The sequence below is a fragment of the Dasypus novemcinctus genome, chromosome 7 (genome assembly GCF_030445035.2).
Source record: "Dasypus novemcinctus isolate mDasNov1 chromosome 7, mDasNov1.1.hap2, whole genome shotgun sequence".
Classification (NCBI taxonomy): domain Eukaryota; kingdom Metazoa; phylum Chordata; class Mammalia; order Cingulata; family Dasypodidae; genus Dasypus; species Dasypus novemcinctus.
The window spans coordinates 29,038,065-29,059,092 of NC_080679.1; the positions used below are offsets into that span (position 1 = coordinate 29,038,065).

The 21,028-nt window shown below is 39.5% G+C and overlaps 1 protein-coding gene across 9 annotated transcripts in view; it reads left to right on the forward strand.

Moving 5' to 3' along the window:
• Window positions 1–1,949: 1,949 nt before the first annotated feature.
• Window positions 1,950–21,028, forward strand: part of FN1 (fibronectin 1) — a 68,053-nt gene continuing 48,974 nt past the window's right edge. For 4 of the 9 annotated variants that reach the window (XM_058300166.2, XM_058300170.2, XM_058300168.2 and 1 more), the window contains exons 1-12: window positions 2,070–2,476; window positions 3,447–3,575; window positions 4,484–4,621; window positions 5,943–6,074; window positions 7,041–7,178; window positions 9,409–9,567; window positions 11,598–11,789; window positions 12,583–12,762; window positions 14,038–14,214; window positions 15,306–15,458; window positions 16,493–16,621; window positions 17,648–17,791. In XM_058300166.2, the coding sequence (XP_058156149.1) occupies window positions 2,329–2,476; window positions 3,447–3,575; window positions 4,484–4,621; window positions 5,943–6,074; window positions 7,041–7,178; window positions 9,409–9,567; window positions 11,598–11,789; window positions 12,583–12,762; window positions 14,038–14,214; window positions 15,306–15,458; window positions 16,493–16,621; window positions 17,648–17,791 (1,819 nt within the window). In that variant the 5' untranslated portion in view covers window positions 2,070–2,328. Of the gene's footprint in view, window positions 2,477–3,446; window positions 3,576–4,483; window positions 4,622–5,942; window positions 6,075–7,040; window positions 7,179–9,408; window positions 9,568–11,597; window positions 11,790–12,582; window positions 12,763–14,037; window positions 14,215–15,305; window positions 15,459–16,492; window positions 16,622–17,647; window positions 17,792–21,028 lie in introns of all 9 variants that reach the window. The other 5 variants (XM_058300169.2, XM_058300174.2, XM_058300175.2 and 2 more) reach the window with 3 other exon arrangements.

A 21,028-nucleotide genomic window follows, 5' to 3' on the forward strand; every position in this document is an offset into this window, starting at 1 on the left:
ACAATAAGTGTACAGTAAAGATTGTGAGCTTACAAAATAAGCATACATAACGTCACACAGGGGTCTCATACATCACCCCTCCACCAACTCTTTGCATTGGTGTGAAACGTTTGTTACAAACTGTGCAAGAGCATCGTCAAAATATTACTACCAACGACAGTCCTTATCTTACATTTGGTGTATTTTTCCCCCAACCCATACTATTTTTTTAAAAAAATATATCAAATCTATGTGTTTTTAAGAAAGCTTTCGCTTCAGGTTTATCTTGCTTATACACATGATTTCCAGGTATGTTCTCTTCTGGAAGGAACACCCATCTTCCCAGAAATTTGCTTAGCATTTTACAATGAACCTTTTTATATTTGAAAAAGAAAACTGTTTTGTCAGGTGATGGTGAGAAATAAAACAAAACAAAACAAACAACAACAACAGCAAAAAAAACACCTCTAACCCAGATGGGATTCTAAATTTGGGGAAATCCACCACACTCTTTTCAACTTGAAATACTGGTGACAAAGACCCCTCCAGAGGAGAGGTTATTTTACACTCCTCAGGGGAAACTGACATTTGCTGTCATGTTTTTTTCCTGAATTTCTTACTCCAATAAAAACAAATACTAGGTTTGTATCTTTAATGTGTTTGGGCACTCTATAGACAGTGCTGTTCAAATTACCCCACGGTGGAGCTTTTGGAGAAAACAAATACCTTGCAGAAATAAACCTAGTTTGCTAGTGACTTTTCTATGTTATCAAAGCAAATGGGATGTCTGCTGTCCTAACATAACTAGAAAGCAAAACTTTAAGTTTGGGTCTCTCAAGAGTTACTGAGTTACTTTTGAAGATCTTTAAAATCAAGTTTGCCTTGCTTTTGTGTGAAAATGACTGATGTGATGAATTGCTAAATGCTAGAGATTTCTCAGATTCCCTTTCCTCCCTCTGAGCTTAGAAAAAGATAGGAAAATCTTAAGTAGGAACATTCCAAGTTCTTGATGTCAAAAACAATGGAAATACAAAAAAGTCGGGCAGGGGAGGCGGAAAGGGATTCTGTGAAGAAACTGATGTCTGCAAAAAGAGAATGTCGAGTAAATGCAAGCAACAATCTGTAGGAATCCAAGGCTGTACATATTCTTTTCTCAACTTTTTGTTATTCAAACAAGAGTCCTGCTTTGTGTCTGTCCGGTGCGGTGGGCACCGCAAAAGCTCCGAGGTCTTCCTCTCTTCACCGCGGGTCCAGCTTTCCAGCACGGTTTGCAGGTCGTCCGCTAAACTGACGGCACTCGCTCTCTCAACTTCTCACAAATCCGCCAAGCGCCCGGCAGAACCCTCAGCACTGAACTTAGTAGGGGCTCATTAAAACCGCTCCATCCCTTCGTCCCCCCGTCCCCAGCGAGCACTGCCCCAGAACCTGGCAGGGACGGCGTTTGGAAGGGGAGAAGTCTGAACGGGAAGCTGTGAAGGCGAAGAAAGTGGGTCCCGAGTCAGTGAACATTTGACCAAAAGAGAGGGAGCGGGAGAGCAGCCAGCCCCGCCCCGGACTGCAAAGTCTGGATTTCTGCAGCTGCAAGGTGGTGGCTACTTTATGGTTTTTCCTCTCCCCAAAATACACTCCAGTGAACAGAGATTTTTTTTTTCAGAGGTGACGCAACGTCCTCAAACATTCCCTCCACCCCCCACCCAAAAAAGAGGGAAAGAGGTGGGGAGAAGCCGCGCAGCCCCTTCTCTTCACTCACCTCCAGCCCCTCCCTTTCCTCCCAGTCTACCCCTTTACAGCCGCTTCCCATCCCCCCTGCCAAAAAAAGTTTGACGACCGCAGAGGAAACCAAAAAAAAGTTCTCTCCCTCCGTCCTGGCGGGCTATCTGCATCTCTTTTGTTCGCCGCGAACCCACAGTTCCTCGTGACGTCACCTGGAGCCTCAGCCAATCGGCGCGCGGTCGGCGGCTGCGGGGCGGGGGCGGGGTGGGGTGAGGGTCCAGCGGGTCCCTCCACCCGAGCTCCCAGCGCCTCCGGGGAGGGGGTGGGGGGGAGGGAAGGGACCATCCCATATAAACCCCTGCTCTCCCGGCCCGGCCGCGCGCGCCGGCTGTGCTGTGCCGGGGAGGAGCGGGAGCGGGTGCGAGCGCCGGCGAGGGGCCCCGGCGGCCACAACTTCCCCAGTCCTCTCCTTCTCTTCTGCCTCCTGCCCGATCCCTTCCCCGTCCGGAGGCCTCCACCCTCTGGGAGGCGTCAGCCCCCGGGGAAGCGCTGACCCGGACTTTTCCCGCAGGTTGCAAAGGGATCCCAACTTGGTGACAACTTGCTTCCCGAGGGCGTCTCTCCCTCCGACTCAAGATGCTCAGGGGTCCGGGCCCCGGGCTGCTGCTGCTAGCGGTGCTGGGCCTGGGGACAGCGGTGCCGTGCGCCGGAGCCTCCAAGAGCAAGAGGCAGGCTCAGCAAATCATTCAGCCCCACTCCCCCGTCTCTGCCAGCCAGAACAAGCGTGAGTACTGACCCGGGTCTGCGTCCCAGGGATGGGACCGTAATGACAACCGAAGTTGTGGCTGAAGTTTTGCGAGCGCGCGAGTGCGTGCGTGTGTGCGCGCCTGGATGAGGGAACCCAGCTGTGGACACAAAGGGCGTTTCCTTAGTGAATGACTTTGAGCGAACTGCTTCTGAGGCGCGGAGATAAGTGGGGGACTGGCGCTCGTATTTTACACGTGCAGATGGTCCTTCTATGAAATAATCAGAACTTGCCTTTAAAGAGAAAAAATGATGTGTCCCGTTAAACTTTCCAGTTGGAATCAGTGTGGCCCTTCCTGCCCCTTATCTATTTTCCTTGTCACTAAATAATTAAATATTTTCAAAATGGGGGGTGGGGTGGGTGGGAAGTGGGTAGGAATGGCCATATTGTTCCTAACTAACTAGAAAGAAATGTAACTGGTTTAGATTGCCTTGGGGTCCCTCAGGATATTTTCTCAAGAACAGAGATTGGAATTCCTCTTTCAGTTTTTCAAAGACACACTCTCCGTTTGCTTTGCTACAGGAAACTGCTTAAAGTTGCCCCTCTTGACTTATTACTCCAAAAGACAGTTGAAGATTCTCGCCTGTTTTAAAATGTATTCCAATTTTCTGCTTTAAATATGTTTCCACCCCTCTGAAGTAGACCCCTGGCACATGGAAATGACATCATTATATAACATTTAGTGAAGTTAAATTTTAAAAAATCAGTGTCTAAGTATCTGCAGATAGAAATTGTGATTTTACTTTTTGTGATTTAAGCTAGTTTTTCTATCTATATTATGTATATTTTTGTATAATGCAGTTTTTAACTCTCCTGGTGTTCTTACAGTTAGCTTATTTTCCTATATTTGCTGCTCAGACTCATCAACTTAGTTGTGTAAGAAAAATCCATAATGTGGGAGAAAAGGGAGGATGGAAACCTAATAACTTTTTCCTTCAATTATTTACAGCTGGCTGTTATGACAATGGAAAACACTATCAGATAAACCAACAATGGGAACGCACCTACTTGGGCAATGCCTTGGTTTGTACCTGTTACGGAGGCAGCCGAGGTTTTAACTGCGAGAGTAAACCTGAACGTGAGTGTTGGGGACCTGGGAGTGAGTCTCTTTGAATAGATGGAGAAGCGGCGCTTGTTAATTAAATTTAGTTTTAGTAAATAAATATATATATGTACCATTTTTTCTGATAGAATCTGTCATTTCATCTTCATAAAATTTAATAAGTGCTTGTCTTTGCTTCCCACTTGTCACTTTTATCTTTAAAACAAGCAAACAAAATCTATCCCAAACTGGTTCCCAGAGTCTTCTTTTTATTTTCCTCTCCCAAAGTTTTGATAAGAAAATAAAAGTTTGTGTGCATCCTCCTTTGAAAGAAATTGCCTATAAATTTTAATTCATTAGAAAGGAATGTCAAATCTTAAACCTTAAGATTATGGGCCAGAAAACACTTTGGACCCTTTACTTCAAAGTGATTTGTCAACTGCAGTTCAGCACAAAACCTCTAACCACTTCAGAGGCCTCATTCATTATATGATTTTTTTTGTAAAGTGTAGTTACAAAGAAGCACTGATGAGGTCAAAATAGAGATAGTGGGATTAACAAAAAATCCATGTCTGGTGGGAGCTGGAGATCTTCAAACTGTTAGCTTGTTATGTGGAACTTGGTCTGACTTCCCAAGTCGGAGAAGCCTGCACAGAACAGCTGGTCATGATGTAATACCTTACATGGCTTTCTCCAAGGGCCTGAGAACTCTTTATAATAGGACTTGATTCACAGAAAATTTGAGAACTTTGCTGAAGGTCAAACACTGAGGCCGTATTAGAACTGGGATGAAATCTATACCTCCTGCTTCTATTTTTTAACAGCTGTTCCGTACTACCCGGTAGAACAGCTAAGTGGGTGTTCTGTTGGATGGGATTAGTGGAACAGAAAAGCTTTTATATATGTGAGGTTCATGTTGGCTTTCCTTTTCCTTCTCCCTTCAGCTGAAGAGACTTGCTTTGACAAATACACCGGGAACACTTACCGGGTGGGTGACACGTACGAGCGCCCTAAAGACTCCATGATCTGGGACTGTACCTGCATCGGGGCTGGGCGAGGAAGGATAAGCTGTACCATTGCAAGTAAGGAAGCCATTCTGTAAAATGACACAAAAGTATAAGTATGAATTCCTCTGTTACCTCCACTGTCACTTTCTGCTATCCACGGTTAGATATCCCTAACTTTGGCATTTACCCCTGGTGATCAGATACTCTATGTGGCCATGGAACTGGTTCCCATGCCGCTAGAAGATGGATCTGAGTGCAAATGGAAGCAGCGTTCAGTCTGTGTGGGTCTATGAGTGTGTGCACATAGTGTACCCAGGAGAATCTCTTGGGTACATTCCAATAAGACAACTTAGAGGAGTTGCCCATTTTTAAAATGTCTCGGGCCTCTTCAAGCCAGACCAATCATGTAGCTGTCTGCAGCAATTGGGATGAACAAATCAGTCATGTGCAGTATACTTTTCTTGTTTGCAATGCAGAAACCTCTTGTATCTCAAAGAAACAATCCAATTTCTTTGTGAGCAATAGGTTAGACTCAGGATCAGGATTATATGGGGGTGATTAGCCCAATAGTGTTTTCAAAGAGCTTTCTGGACTGGGGCTAATGCTCATCAGTTCTGGTTTAGCAAAGGCATTCTTTCCATTATGAGTCACTGGGTTACCAAGAGATTCATTCTGTTAATATAGTATCTAATTTTTTTTACTCCATCCTTTATGTACAAGTCACTTTAAAGGCTTCTGCCCCAAAGAATAAATCAGTCACTTATGAATAGGCCCAAATGGTATTCCCCAACTTAGTGTTCAAGTTTACCCAAGTTTATTGGCAAATCTCAAGAGTCAATGGTCCATTGCATTTATCATCTACTGGATAGTTCAGTCCCTGAATGTGCCATTGTGTTTAACTGTTTGAAAAAGTACCAGGATTTCCGTACTTGTTGCATTTTTGTCTATTTGCTTTCCATAAAAAGGGCACTTCTGTCGTAGGGTAAAATACTGGTTTCCACACTCCTAGAAACTGTGTGCTCTGCCCAATGAGATCTTTTTATTGAGTTAGTCCCAGGTTCAACCAGCTGTGTATGTGTGGAGCCGAAGCCTCCCAGTCTTTCTGCTCTGCTTTAGGACCCAATTCCCTGTGATTCCTCTGGGGAAGCAGGAGGTATGATCTCCTCTTTGCCATTCAGATTTCTCTGTAGTTTCCTCTTGTGGTTGAGCAAGGAATTTAATGGTATTGATCCAAAGCAAAAGGCCAGTTAACTTTGCCCCTCGTCTCTGGTGGGAAAGTTCGCTGTGTCTTTACTTTGGCTAACCCTAGTACCTACCCTGAATGGAACATAGAACTTTTTTTAAAAATAATCTTTGCCCCCCTCTCTCCTAATACTTGTTTTTCTCTCTTAAACAGACCGCTGTCATGAAGGGGGTCAGTCCTATAAGATCGGTGACACCTGGAAGAGGCCACATGAGACTGGTGGTTACATGTTAGAGTGTGTGTGTCTTGGGAATGGGAAAGGAGAATGGACCTGCAAGCCCATAGGTTTGTGACTTCTTAGAGATCCAGGGGGAGTGGGAACACAGTTGAAATGTTGGGTTGAACTGAAATCACAACCACATGGACAAGACATTTGAATTCCAATGGGGCAGGGGGGACTAATGAAATGGGAATTTCATTTCCAATGATGAAATGTTAGTATAATATATATTTTTCTGAAAGGAATCAGTTATAAAAAATACTAACCATATATGGAGTTTACTTTGGTTTCAAAAGTACAAGGTATAGATAAGATTTAGGAAGAGGTCATTTCTTCTGTTTAATGTGTGATCTCAGATTCCTCTTTGGTCAAGATAAAAATTATTCAAAAGGAAAATGACACATTTGATGTATTTCTTTGTTGGCATGCACTGGACTCAAATACAAGATGGTGTGCTCTGTCACATCTGGCAGTTTCTTTTCAAAATAAACAACATTGAGCTTCTTTTGGTCTCAGTTCTCAGTTGAATTCTGTAGGTGCCTGTCCAAGGGTGTTTTGCTATACATTTTACCCTGCTCATTTATTGCTCTCAAATTCAGAGGTTTTTATTTTGCTTTTTGTTGTTGTTACAGAAATCCAAATTTTAAATAACTTTCTTGCCATTTAAGGCAATGGTCAGTCATTCATAATTAAGATCAGAATTTTGTATCATCTTCCCAACAGATTGGATACATACATAGATTCTTTTCATTTAAAATGCTGGTCTGAAGTTTGGTACTGGCTGGAAATATGCAGTCCATGCACTTATTAAGAGAACAAAATATCTGCCTGCTAACCCAGTTTGCGCTTTCTTCCACTTTGGTTTTTTACTATGTGCTTAGTTACAGGGTGTGCCTTTCATTTTGAACAGTGTGCCACTTCAAAATATGTGGCTTGATTCATGTTTACACACTGCACTTTAAATTACAGGGAGAATGCACAATTCAGAATAACCCTTTTTCTTCCTATTCTTCCTTCAAATTTTCCTACAGCTGAGAAATGTTTTGATCACGCTGCTGGGACTTCTTATGTTGTTGGAGAAACCTGGGAAAAGCCCTATCAAGGCTGGATGATGGTAGATTGCACTTGTCTGGGAGAAGGCAGTGGACGCATCACTTGTACCTCTAGAAGTACGTTTTAGAGGTTCCTGTTAAGGTTATGATTCCTTAAGAAAAACGTAATGTGATGTCACTTAGAACATCCCCAATTAAACCAAGGTGCTTTGGTAATGGTTGGATGTCAAATCTTTAGGGAAGACTTGAAAAAAAAATCTTAGGCTCAGCTATAAGAAAGTACCTTAATATTTATTCAAACACCAAATGTGTTATGGAGTTGAAGATTAGTTGCAAATGTTTAAGTTATCACAGATTTTTTTGAGTATTAAGAAGCAAAGAAATCATTAAGATAGCATGCAAATGTATTTCAGTACATGGGTGCTACTAATATGGAATTTGCAAAGCTCTAAAGTTTTAGGTTTCCTTTTATGTTTTACGCTTAAAACCCAATTTATAAGAAAATCTGAATAACAAAAAGAATTTATCTCATAGGTTAAAATTATTTTTTACTCTGGAGTTAAGGACAGTGTCCCCTACCCAAAGTTTCTAAACAGCTTAGTAGTGCAGTGAAAAACCTGGCTTTGGGCATCCTTGCTGCTCCTCCTAGGCTGCTGTGAAGTTTTTCTTGTGGCTTTAGGGTTTCAGGGCTCCTTTTTTGAAGTTTCAAACTAATAGCAACTATATAGCTTGTTCGAGCAAAACTGCCAATTCTATTGGTGTTATAAATAAATTTAAAATCACATCTAATATTTTAAACCGGTTGTGTTTACCTAGTTGGAAATATTTAATGATCTTAAAATATTCATCATCCAAATTTGAATTTTTTGCTAAAAAAAATATAATGCTTTTAAAAATATGTCATGAAAAATGATAACATGTCTGTGCAAATCTTTCCCAGAAACTTTGTAGTTCATTAGATCTGTAATAATCATCAAACTTCTACAACTTTGTGGTAATATTTTAGTTTAAGACAAATGAGATGCTCTGCTCAAACTTTTAGCTATTATTTAAAACTTTTTTAATAGCAAGTGAGGAAAATTTTTTTTGAAAGATGTCATTTAGTCCATGAAATGTTATAAGCACCTGATTGCAATGTGTAGAGATACACAGATGAATTGGACATTAGCCCAGCTTTCAGAGAGCACCTTTTAAGTCAGGGAGACAAGAAAGACATATATATTTATGACATACAAAAAGAGCCTCAAATTAAGAGCTTCAAGAGAAATACTGAAAATAATACCGTAGAGTTTCAGGGGAAGAAGGCAGTAGTTTTAAGTGGAGATGTGGGGAAAGGCTCTAACCGACAACAATATCTTGTTCAGACTCACCTCCAGTCTTGTGGCAAATCAGGAGTGTGTGAGTGTACATCAACTGTCTATTTTTCTCAAACCCAATAGTTGCAGTGATTTTTTGATTCATAAAGCTCATCTTCTATACTCATATCATAGCATGTGGGCAAAAATGGATTATACAATTAGTAATTTATTTGCCAAATAATTGAATCCATAGACTCATTTTGTTAGTTACAAGTTAAAATTTTATGTTAGTAATCCTTCTTTCCCATTGGAGAATTACCGTTGAGCAATTCAAAAGAGGCCGTTTTGTTAGTGATTTTTAAATAGTTTTTGGAGGGGACAGAAGAGAGACTTTTAGTCAAAGAATGTGTTTGTCCCCTGAATATTTTACATAACAAGTGAAAAAGAGGTATTGCTATCTTTTAGAACTACTTTGGAGACCCTTTGAGACCTGCTTGTCTCTATTGCAGGGGTTCTTAACAAGGAGTCCATGAGCTTGAATTGAAATTTTAAAAAAAACAACACTATTCTTGTAGGGAAGTGTTGGTGTGGGTGTGATATATTTATTAAACTATACATAGTATAGTATGGACTTAAGAAGGGGTCTGTGGAACAAAAAAGATTAAGATCTCCTGCTCTATTGTTTCTTGTTTTCTAAACAAAGTTCCCTATTGAAAGGTGGACCAAACACAGTAATTACTGTAAGGAAGCTTGGGAGAGCCTAAGGAGGAATGAGAACAATAGAATGCCAAAGAATGAACGTAGTCTAAGGAGAACCCAGAGAAACTATTAAAAGAATTAATGAAAGATGATGAGGAAGTTGTGCGGCGTTTTTCTGGCAGAGAGGTGGAACTAAACTAAATGATACAGTATCCTTGACACCTGTGTCAGCACCTCTGAATAGGAAAGTACTAGCAAAAAATGGGTTACTAAGCATTGAACAATGACATGACTTTTTTTAAGTTTGACATGAGCACTTGCCTATATAAATGGTTTGTTTCCTGTCACAGACCGATGCAATGATCAGGACACTAGGACGTCCTATAGAATTGGAGACACCTGGAGCAAGAAGGACAATCGGGGGAACCTACTGCAGTGCATCTGCACAGGCAACGGCAGAGGGGAATGGAAGTGCGAGAGGCACACCTCTCTGCAGACCACATCCACCGGTGAGGCACAGAGCGAGCGGGGACAGGACGGGGGGAAACAGTTTGAAAAGTATTTCTGCAAATCCATCTTTCCTTTTCATCAACTTGAGGATGATTATTTTCAGTATGTCCTTTATTAGCTAACATAGATTATATTTGTAGATTATTTGTTATTAAAACTTTTTTAATGTCAAGCTTTAATTTTTGGAAGAAATATAAAATAATAATGGATCTTAGAGTAAAATAGAGTTTTAGTTCTAAGAAATAAAATGAGGTTTAAAAGAATACTTATATTATTATAAGACATAGTTTCTAAACAACTTATTAGTGCATGTGTATATATATATAAATTGAATATCCAAAGGGCATTTTAATGGAAATGAGAGAGTTATGATTAATTATATGACTACTTGGTTCTTCTGATAGAAAAGGGGGCAAAGTGCATTTGTTCTTTTTCAAAATGGAATATTTGTTCTCCTGACATTCAACTCTTTTGGTAGTGGAAACAATCCTTTCAATGCTCCAGCAAGCTTTTTTGCTCATAAAATAATGTGTACTTATTTTCTTCATGTACGGGCATTCAAACTTTGAAAAAATGAGAAGGGACCTAGGATTGGGGAAGAATGACAAATATATAAATATTCTTTTTAAAAAAGAAGTTTCAATCATTTATAATACAAGAAAAAAACCATTGCATTGTAGCTTTTGTAAAAGTGAAGAATGAAACATGGAGGGTGTGCCCTTCTTCTATTATTCTTAATATATTTTAAGAACATGTTCACTATATGATATCCCAACATTGTTGCTTTACCTCTTAGCAATCAGTTAGCTAGAAAATGTCATTTGTTTGGGTTTTTCTCCTCTCAGTGGGTTTCCATCTTCTGAGTACTTGTGAAGGTGAGCAAGAATAGATTTGATAATATCTTTGAGATATTTGATTTTATCAGTAAAATTGCTGTTGACCAAAATTTTTTTAAAATTACAAACTACTGAATAGTTTAAACTAAAAGGGTAACTGTCTTAAATGGGAGCAAGCATTTAAAAAGTGTTAGCTATTTTTATTAATATAATGAGCATTATACTGGAAAAGTTTCCATTTGTTCAAAAGTTTGAGAAATATTAATGGTGCCTTTTCCAGTATAATGCCCATTATATTAATTTTTAAAAATGGTACTTGCTTGCACAGGGCTTTTATTTTCCTTTGCGTTGTGACCTCAGGTGGAGTGGTATATGGATATAGGTGTGTGTTTCCCAAATGTATTTGACCTTGGGACCCTTTTTCTATGAAATGTCTTTGCATTCTAGTGTTACTCTGAAATGAAAGGTGTTTTGAGAGGATGGACCTATTTTTTTTTAAAAATATACAGGATCACAAATTATCCTAAGGAGAAACAAAAGGTGAAAAGAGGGATGAGTTCTAGAGAAGCCATATGGCTAACAAGGCAACCCTTGGATCAGAGTTACAAAGATGACAGGAAGGCTGCTGAAAAAAGAATGGCAAGCACTTATAAAAACAGTGTCAAGGAGATTAATGCATATTAAGCTTATGGAAGTTGCGAAGAGGAGGAGGGTGAGACAGACCCATGTAAAGGGAGAAGCTTGAGGGCAGCTCAGAGGCATGGCCCAGAGCTCATTCAGAAATGATGAGTAGTTCAGTGGGAAGAGACACAGAGCGAAGCAGGAATTGGCTGGAATGAAGCTGGAAGAAAGCTAGGTGTGAGGGGCTGTGAAGGCAGGGACCACGACCCTCCCAGAGTAAGTCAGGAGTTGTTGAAGGTATCTGCTCCTTTTGAGTGGCAGAATGATGTCTGTGTTTTAGAAATAAAATCCCAGTAGCTCTAGATGAGCTGGAAAGTGCAGATCATTGGGAGACCCTTGTGGATTATTTTCTAGACTATATACAGAAGAGGAGGCACATTTCTCTCAGTTCCAGATCGGTAACAATGTGTATTTCAGAGTAATCTCTGGATTCTGAGCTCCTGGCTCTAGATGGTAGTTAACTGTCTGCTCTTGTCCAGCTTTGTGACTGGATTCCTTTCTCATGCCTTTAGGACCTGGCTCCTTCACAAATGTCCGAACGGCCATTCACCAGCCCCTGCCTCAACCCCAGCCTGCTCAGTATGGTCACTGTGTCACAGACAGTGGCGTGGTTTACACTCTGGGGATGCAGTGGCTGAAGGCACAGGGAAATAAGCAAATGCTTTGCACTTGCCTGGGCAATGGAGTCAGCTGCCAAGAGACATGTATGTATTATCTTTTTTTTTTATTATTATTATTGGTACTGATGACTTTTTTATTTGATTTTGAAAGACTATACCTTCATTTACAAAAAAAAAAGTGAAAAATAAGACAAACCAGAAAAACTTATAATTTTGCCACCCTGAGATAACAACTGGGGTTTAACATTTGATACATTTTCTTCCAGTCATTATTCTGTGTACTTCTTTCCAGCAACGGGGATTAAACTGCTAAGTATTATCTTCATTTGTCTACAATATTGTTGAAAGAGGGTTACTCTCTGAATTACTAGTCATCCAAATCTCTAAATCTCTAAATTTTAAATATCATGAGCTTTCGGATATAAGCTTCTTTCGGTAACCTAACACATCTCTCTTCTGGGCTGCGAATGTGGTATTAACTATAGCAATAACAACAGGTACCCTTGAATTTTCCCTAGAATAGCATCATGTATTAGTTATTATGGCACAGACATAGTCATACATGTCCCTCTAGCATCCTTTGAACAGCATTCTTAATTCACCTGCATTAACATAGTTTTCAAATGAAGAAACTGAGGCATGGTAACAGAGTTGAAAGAAAGGATGACAGTGTAAAAACTCAGGTGTGCCATCCACAGAGAAGACCTTGCTTCCTGAGAAACACATTTGGATTTACTTAACCAGATGACCATCTCTACTCACAGCTTTTTCCTGTGAGGGCCCAAGCTCAGTTTCTCATTTAAGCTATAAATAAGCAACTGCTGGTGGGAGATAAATATGGCTCTGTTTACCGAAACTCTTTTGGTTACTCTTACAGCTGTAACCCAAACTTACGGTGGCAACGCAAATGGGGAGCCATGTGTCTTACCGTTCACTTACAATGGCAGGACTTTCTACTCCTGCACCACAGAAGGGCGTCAGGATGGTCATCTCTGGTGTAGCACGACTTCGAATTATGAACAAGACCAAAAATATTCCTTCTGCACAGACCATACTGGTGAGTGTCCCCGGGGGAAAGCACAGCAGTGGAGTAAACCCATTTCTCACACCCTATTTTGATTTGCCAGCAATCTAACCATTAATTTGGGGACTGTGCAAGGAGTCTCACTTTTGTTCAAAAGGGAAGCCTAGACCCGTGAGATGTGGCAATAAATGAGTGACTGGTGATCCTTCTAGGTTCTTCAGTGCACTTGGGAATATCATCAAGGAAAGCCCTCCCATTCATTTATTTTGACACTCTGGGGTTATGATGTGATTAAAGATACGCGTATGGGAAGCAGTCTTGGCTCAATAGATAGGGTGTCTGCCTACCACATGGCAGGTCTGCGGTTCAAACCCCAGGCCTCCTTGACCCGTGTGCAGCTGGCCCATGTGCATTGCTGATGCGTGCAAGGAGTGCCATGCCACACAGGGGTGTCCCCCACATAGGGGAGCCCCGATGTGCAAGGAGTGCCCCCCATAAGGAGAGCTGCCCAGCGTGAAAGAAAGTGCAGCCTGCCCAAGAATGACACCACACACACGGAGAGCAGACACAGCAAGAAGACTCAACAAAGAGAAACACAGTTTCCCAGTGCTGCTGATAAGGATAGAAGCAGTTACAGAAGAAAAACACACAGCGAATGGACACAGAGAGCAGACAACTGTGGGGGAAGGGGAGAGAAATAAATAAATAAATAAATCTTAAAAAAAAAAAAAGATACATGTATATTAAAATCAGGGAGCCAGTGTGGCTCAAGCCATTGAGCGCCATTGAGCACCTGCTTCACACATGGGAATCCCAGGTTCAGTTCCTAGTGCCTCCTAGAAAAAAACAAACAACAAGCAAAACAAACAAAAATACCAACTCAGGGTAGCTGATAAGTGCCAGGGTCCCAGATACGAGAGGTCCTGAGTTCAACCCTGCCCACTGCTACCTCAAATAAATAAATAAGTGGCAAATCCCACTGGGCTGAAGAAAATGCAGGATGGCTCCCTGAGCACTTTCTTACTTTCTAGTTAAAATTGTATTTTATTCAAAGCTATCATTGAATGTTTTTTTGTCTGGGAACATAAGAGTGAAAATGGAATTTAACTCTGTTTTGAAAGTGAAGGGGTAATACACTGAGGAAGCTTAGAACTGCATTATCAGATGTCTTTATTCTGAGCTAGGCTTTCTGCGAATTAGCTGTAATATCTGGCTCTCTCAGAACCTTTCTGTGTAATTCCTTCTATACATGGGAATCTCGGTTGTAATCTTTTTTTTTTCCTTCTCTTTTTGTATTGTTCTGGGCAGTTTTGGTCCAAACCCGAGGTGGAAATTCCAATGGTGCCTTGTGCCATTTCCCTTTCCTGTACAACAACCGTAACTACACCGACTGCACTTCCGAGGGCAGGAGAGACAACATGAAGTGGTGTGGAACCACACGCAACTATGATGCCGACCAGAAGTTCGGATTCTGCCCCATGGCTGGTAAGATGAAGTCCTCAGGGACAACCATTTAGGGAGTGGAGAAGAAGAGTGTCCAGTTTACTGTCATTTTACCCATTAAGGCTTAAGTTGGAGATGAGGAAATTTTATTTGTCTTTCTCTTCCTCTGTAAATATATATCATGTATATAAGAATTATATAACATAATTATTTATATAATTTTAAGATCCCAATAAAATTATTTAATGTCCAAAAATATCTAAGTACAGTAAAAATCCTCTATGTAGTCTGGAATATAAATTTTGCACAGATTTGTCTTTTGTAAAGAGCACCCCACTACTTAAAGCACTTAATAAGTAAATAGCTGCTGTAGCGATGGACCTACAGTATTAACACATGATTTTGGCTTGGCTAGCATAAGCTCTATCACTCATTAAATAGCAAAATGACAAAACTTTATGCTTTATGACAAATAAGGAATCTCTTAAAAAGGGAGGTGGGGTTGGTGGGTGGCCTGATTTGTACGAATGAAGAAAGGGGAACTGATACCTTTTATTTAATTTCTAATTTCAAGAGCCCCATAGATCACATTTTATTTTCTCATCAGAGAACCGAGTCTGTATGCTGTGAGTTGTCAAGTGTGAATATGAAGCATCTAAATACAAGAAGGAAGTTATTTACATTTACTTCTATTTCTCTCATTTCACTGAAAGTAAATGTTGGGTTTAGAAGGAAAAAGCACCTTTGCTTGCAATTCTATCCCCACACACGTACTTTCCTTTTGAGCCAGAATAAACTGGGACTTAGAAAAATTATGGGCCACTAGTCAACCCCAGGTTGCTAGAACAATGTGTACTTTTGTGCACATTGTTTGAATGTGTAGGTATTAGTAGAGGTTAATATCCTGTAGCCCTTTCTGAAATCATTCCCTCTAATATACCTCACCTTTGAAATGTATTTTCTTTGCTGGGACTCACAACTCAACACCTCCAGACAGCAGCACTTGGATTTCTTTGAGTCAAGCAAGACTTCTTTCCAACTGAGAGTTCTTAAGAATGAACAAACTGGACTTTATAACATTGCATACCTTTTTAGACTTTGTGATTATTTATTTCTGGTCCATTTCCAAACAGCCCACGAGGAAGTCTGCACAACCAGTGAAGGGGTCATGTATCGCATTGGAGACCAGTGGGATAAACAGCATGATATGGGCCACATGATGAGATGCACGTGTGTTGGGAATGGTCGTGGGGAATGGACATGTGTTGCCTACTCGCAGCTCCGAGGTGTGTTTGCTTATTAATGAAAACATCTGAGAGGTCAAAGAGTATAGGGAGGCAGAATAGTAGGTGAAAAATTGAACTTCGCCAAAAGCCTGCGAAGAATATGCAAGGCCACTCCATCATTCCGCTGTACTGGATGGGTTTAACATTGCAGGCAGTCAGTTTAAAAAGTTGGCACAGTGATTCTAAGATTCTGAAACCTTCCCAGGATGTAAGGACTTAGAATGAACCAAAAATATGACTTCAAAGGCGAGAACACAAACATTCATCCCTTTTAATTCTAGGTTATCTCACTGTATTCATGTTAAAAAGTTGGATAATTTCCATAAAGGAAAAGACTTTGCTATTCTTAAATCAGATCCTTGCACATCTAAACTTAAGGAATCAAATATGTAGAGAGATGAATTCCCTGTGTTCAATTCAGTTTTTCTTCTTTGGAGCCAGGTATATAATAAATGGAGGTGTTGATTTGGAAATAGTATTTTAGTTTTCCATTTCTTTGATTTGAAAAGTAACATTTAGGTAGAACTCTGAGCTAATAAATAGTCCATGTAGCTGGTGTGTAGACATTAGCCTGAACTTGTTTTCCTTCGGTGGTGTCCAGTGGTAAAACAATCCGGGAATAATAATGCTGGGTGCTGCATAAGTGTATTTAATCTTCTTCCTCTTTACCCTAACAAGTAGAGATCTAAAGGAAATTATCCACTAAATGAGACCTTTTCAGAGAGTAAGATATACATATTTAAGAATGGACTTTTCTCAAGAAAGTGTATTTTTCCACATTCTCAGGTGTATGTACAGGATATACAATAATCTCTGGCATTCACAAATTTATAAGAGAAATTTTTTTACAAAAATTGTGTTACTAGCTAAGCTTTTTAAAAAGAAATTCATTCTCTTCTAGTAGAAAAGTTATTTTAGTAGGTTATGTTGGTAATTAAATGGAAGGAACTGTATGCTTTGAAAAGAATAACTTCTTTTATTTCATCAGTGAAAAATTTAAAAGTTCTCCATCCATTCCACTCTTTCCTAAACAGACCAGTGCATTGTCGATGACATCACTTACAATGTGAATGACACATTCCACAAGCGTCATGAGGAAGGACACATGCTGAACTGCACCTGCTTTGGTCAGGGCCGGGGCAGGTGGAAGTGCGATCCCGTTGGTGAGCAGCCCCATCTCTCCAGGGGGTTTGAATACTGAGAATACTTAGCAAGTTTCAAATAAGGAGAGCTTTTTGATATTATGCAAATGAAGTTGGCTCCAGACTTGGGCAAGGGGCTTACAGAGAGCTTATAAACATCTCATTCGTCATGGATCAATATACAAACTTGATGTTGTTACCCATCTATTTTTTTTTTTTTTTTTTTTGCTGAATTTAATAAGAAATACTGGCTTATTTTAATTGAATGGAATTAATTCTTTGGTTCTGAATCACCAAAATGTTCCATGTTGTGGAAGGGAACTCAATGTGCAATTACAGGGGCAAAGGATTATGCCAAAGTCCTCTAATTTTCTTGATTGCCCTTTATAATAGATTTGAGCAAATAGCGAAGGTTGAGCCTTAAAAGGTCTGTGCTACCAGCACTCCAAAGTTTAAGGTAATCCATTAATATTCTTTTACTGAAAGAGGCAGTTTGTTCACTAAGAAAACAAGTCCTATCCAGTTGATAAGATCTGTTTGTTTGACCTGAGATTGCCAAACTTGAGAGAGAAACCTGAGAGATTTTCTTAGAAGCTGCTTAGCAAGTACTCATAGGCAAAATCTAGTTTATTCCCTTACATGTAGAATTAATTCCCCCAGAATTTGTGGAAATCTATGAAATGAAATTATTATAATTTTTCCCATTGATATTCAAATGGTAAGCCAGTTGCATTAATATGGGTTAGAATATAATATCTGATTTATTTTTCTCTCAAATTAATATTCAGAATGTCAGTATATACTGAAATCTAAATCTGAAACATTATTCTTTTAGGAAACTAAATATTCCTCCAAATGAATACTTTTTTTACCATTAATTGTCCTGTAAGGTAAAGGATGTAAACAGAATATTCTTTTAACTGCAAATATTTGTAAGGATAATTTTAAGTTTTTATTCAAAATAAGAATGATGCTCTAGCACACTGAAATAAAATTTGTAGCTTTAGGTTGTTAAGACTGCTTTTCTTTTACTTGTATATATTTTAGACCAATGCCAGGATTCAGAGACCCGAACATTTTATCAAATTGGAGACTCATGGGAGAAGTATGTGCATGGTGTCAGGTACCAGTGCTACTGCTATGGCCGTGGCATTGGGGAGTGGCATTGCCAACCTTTGCAGACCTATCCAGGTAAATAGCTTTATTACTGCAAATTGAGAACTATAGAACACCTTGTAAAAACTGAGCAGCATCAGGGTTTATCAATACTCTGGTACCTAATTTGGGGTCTCCTCCCTTTCCCATCTTTTTTTTTTTTATATCACTGTCTAATAATCAGATTTTTAACTAGAATGACTTTCCTTTTTCCACAGTCAAGTCAAAGATGTGGATAGTGGTGAAAATGTGTCTGTATATATCATTTTTTTTCCTAACACTGTAGAACATTCCATTAGGTTAAACCATTCTAATTTTATCTCCCATCCACATCTTTTTTTAAAAATTTCTCTCCCCTTTCCCCCCTCCCCCACCCCAGTTGTCTGTTCTCTGTGTCCATTTGCTACATGTTCTTCTTTTTGTCTGCTTCTGTTGTTATTAGCAGCATGGGAATCTGTGTCTCTTTGTTGTTGCGCCATCTTGCTGCATCAGCTCTCCGTGTGTGCGGCGCCATTCCTGGGCAGGCTGAACTTCTTTTGCGTTGGGTGGCTCTCCTTACAGGGTGCACTCCTTGCATGTGGGACTCCCCTACACAGGGGACACCCCTGCATGGCACGGCACTCCTTGCGCGCATCAGCACTGCACATGGGCCAGCTCCACACGGGTCAGGGAGGCCCAAAGTTTGAACCTCAGAGCTCCCATGTGGTAGACAGACACCATATCCACTGGGCCAAGTCTGCTTCCCTCCCATCCACATCTTTATTACATTGACAGAAACCAAGGAATCAAGGATTGGGTTTTATATTGTGGTTCTTAAAAAAGAGAGAGGTTGCAGAGAAACTACATAAAATACAATCTAATGTATGTGTTCATTCAACATTTCATGTAGACGCTCTTTGAGTGGCATAATTTTCAATCGTTTGATGAATTAGAGCCTAGAACAAAGTATCCTGGGTCAAGTGTTGAGTAACTTAGTCAATTCTCGGCCCACACAATTCAAACACTCTCCAATGTGTACTGTTGTGTTTTTTCAGGTCACAAGGGCATAATGCCCAGCTGTAGGTATTATTAAATCATATTAAGAAAAAACATTTGAATTAATTTTCACTCAGTGATTAATTATAATAAAATATTTTATATATGAAAGTCTAAATTTTAGGCATCAGTTATTTGAGCAACTATGGAGATATAAAGCCTCCTTGAGGTTAGTACCAACTTTAAAATTCAGTCATGGCCTACATTCAGAAATAACAACATAAAATAGCTTTTCAGGGCATCAGAATTTGCCCATGGCAGAAATTAGGATTAATTTAACTAAGTTTCTCCATAATGTGTTAGGAGATCCACTGTCAGAGAGAATAAGATCTCAAACAACCTGGCCAAAGGCAGTGTTAGTTAAGGCATGAGATGCATCTCTATATATACTGCTAAGGAGATGTGTCAGGCTCAGTGTCCCATTTCCTCATCTGTAAAATGGGGAGATTGTAGCTGACTATCTTTAAAGTTCTTTCTAGCACCAACAATCTAGCAAGCTGTGATTCTAAATACCAGTTACCCAGATGTGCCCTCTCTATGAAGCATGAAGGCACTGTGTGGGTTGCTGAAAGTAACTTTGATTTAGCAAGCTCATAGCATAATTTGGCTTGGCTCTTACATTGCAGTTATTTGTGGATTTGGTATAGGTGTGACTTAAAAGAATTTTTTATTTAGTGATATTTGTCTAGATTCTGATTGCAGAAATGCTCTGCAAGTTCAGAAAGTATATTGTCTGTCTGTTTCTCTCACTCACCCTCTCTCCTTTCTTTATGATACAACCAAAGACTAGAAACTTCTAAAGAAATGCTCTTTAATTTCAATTTAGGATTGTTTTTGGCATGGCAATCTGCTGAAAATGATCTCCTTTTCTATCTCTCTCTTAAACTAAGCCTGTCCATAGAGCTCCTTGCTGGAAGCATTTGGGTGAACATGGCAAGATGAAATCTGGATATGGAGGAGACCTCCAGTGCTGGAGACTAAAGTGTTGATTTCGTTCCTATTCTCTATAAAAAGGATAGCAGCAAGACTCCAGTGGGCACTGAGGAGATTTAGGGAAGAAGGGGGTTGGTGTTTGCCTTCAGATCTGCAATTTGGTACTTATCTGTATGTCTGGTTTGTTCAATGGTTCAGTCCTAGAGAGTGAGACTTTGATAATATGGGAAGAATAAAGGAAGAACAGATTACCAACAGATTGTCTCTGAGCCTTCCCCCGTTTATTCTTCTTACAGAGAACTTGGTAGAGTTGTTCAAACTAACAGAAGATAAGAGGGATTTGGTTTGTCAATAAGCAACTAGGAGAGCACAGTTCTCAGTAAGTTAAATAGAGAAGAAAAGGACAGAGGGACAGAGTCGAAAACTTATAAATGTTTAACTTTTTCAGGGTCACTGTTATTGGAAGTTATTCATTCTGCCCTAATTTAAACTGAGTTTAAGAGTATAGACATTGTATCATATCTTTAGTTAATTTTATTGTTAGCCTGATTATACTGAATAGTATACTGAATAGTAAAGATTTCTCAGTAGTAATTGCTAGCATATATCGGTTGGTTTAATCTAAAAAGTTATACCAACTAAGCAGTTTCAAAAGGACTAAAAAATTTAAATCTAAATGTAAATGATGCCAGAATTCTCAGCTTTCTTGTCTTCAAATTATATGTCGTGTAAGATAGAGTATAGCCTTAATAAGGAGTTAACTGACCTTACAAATCATTGAAAATTCTCTTTACTTTCTGCATGAAAATATACTAAATGCATGAAACCTCTATTGCTATTTGGCAAAGTTCCCTTAAAGGTAGGCAAGGTGGGCTATGGCATAAGCCTAATTTTTAAAACACAGAACTTCAAACCAGTGCTTAATTCTTAATAAGGAACAGAAACTTCTATAATTTTGCTCCATCACTGTTGACTGGGGTAAAAACCAATGACTGTAGCCTTTTTCTTTTCCTTTCTCTTTATTATTCTGCTCCTTGTAGACATAGGAACATGTTTAACGGTGAAGAGAAAATGTCATTCGTGTTGTCTCTTTCAAATTTAATCTTAATAGATGTTTAGCCATCATAAGGTTTTCCCCTTCAAAATCTTGATTGACAAACTAAATAAAATGCATATTAGATATCTGTTTATCTGAGAAAATTATAGTGGGATTTCTTGAAATGATTAATATTTAGACAAATTATTCCAATTATCATAAATAACTTAAGGAAACAAAATTCCTATGTTTACACATTTATATGAAAG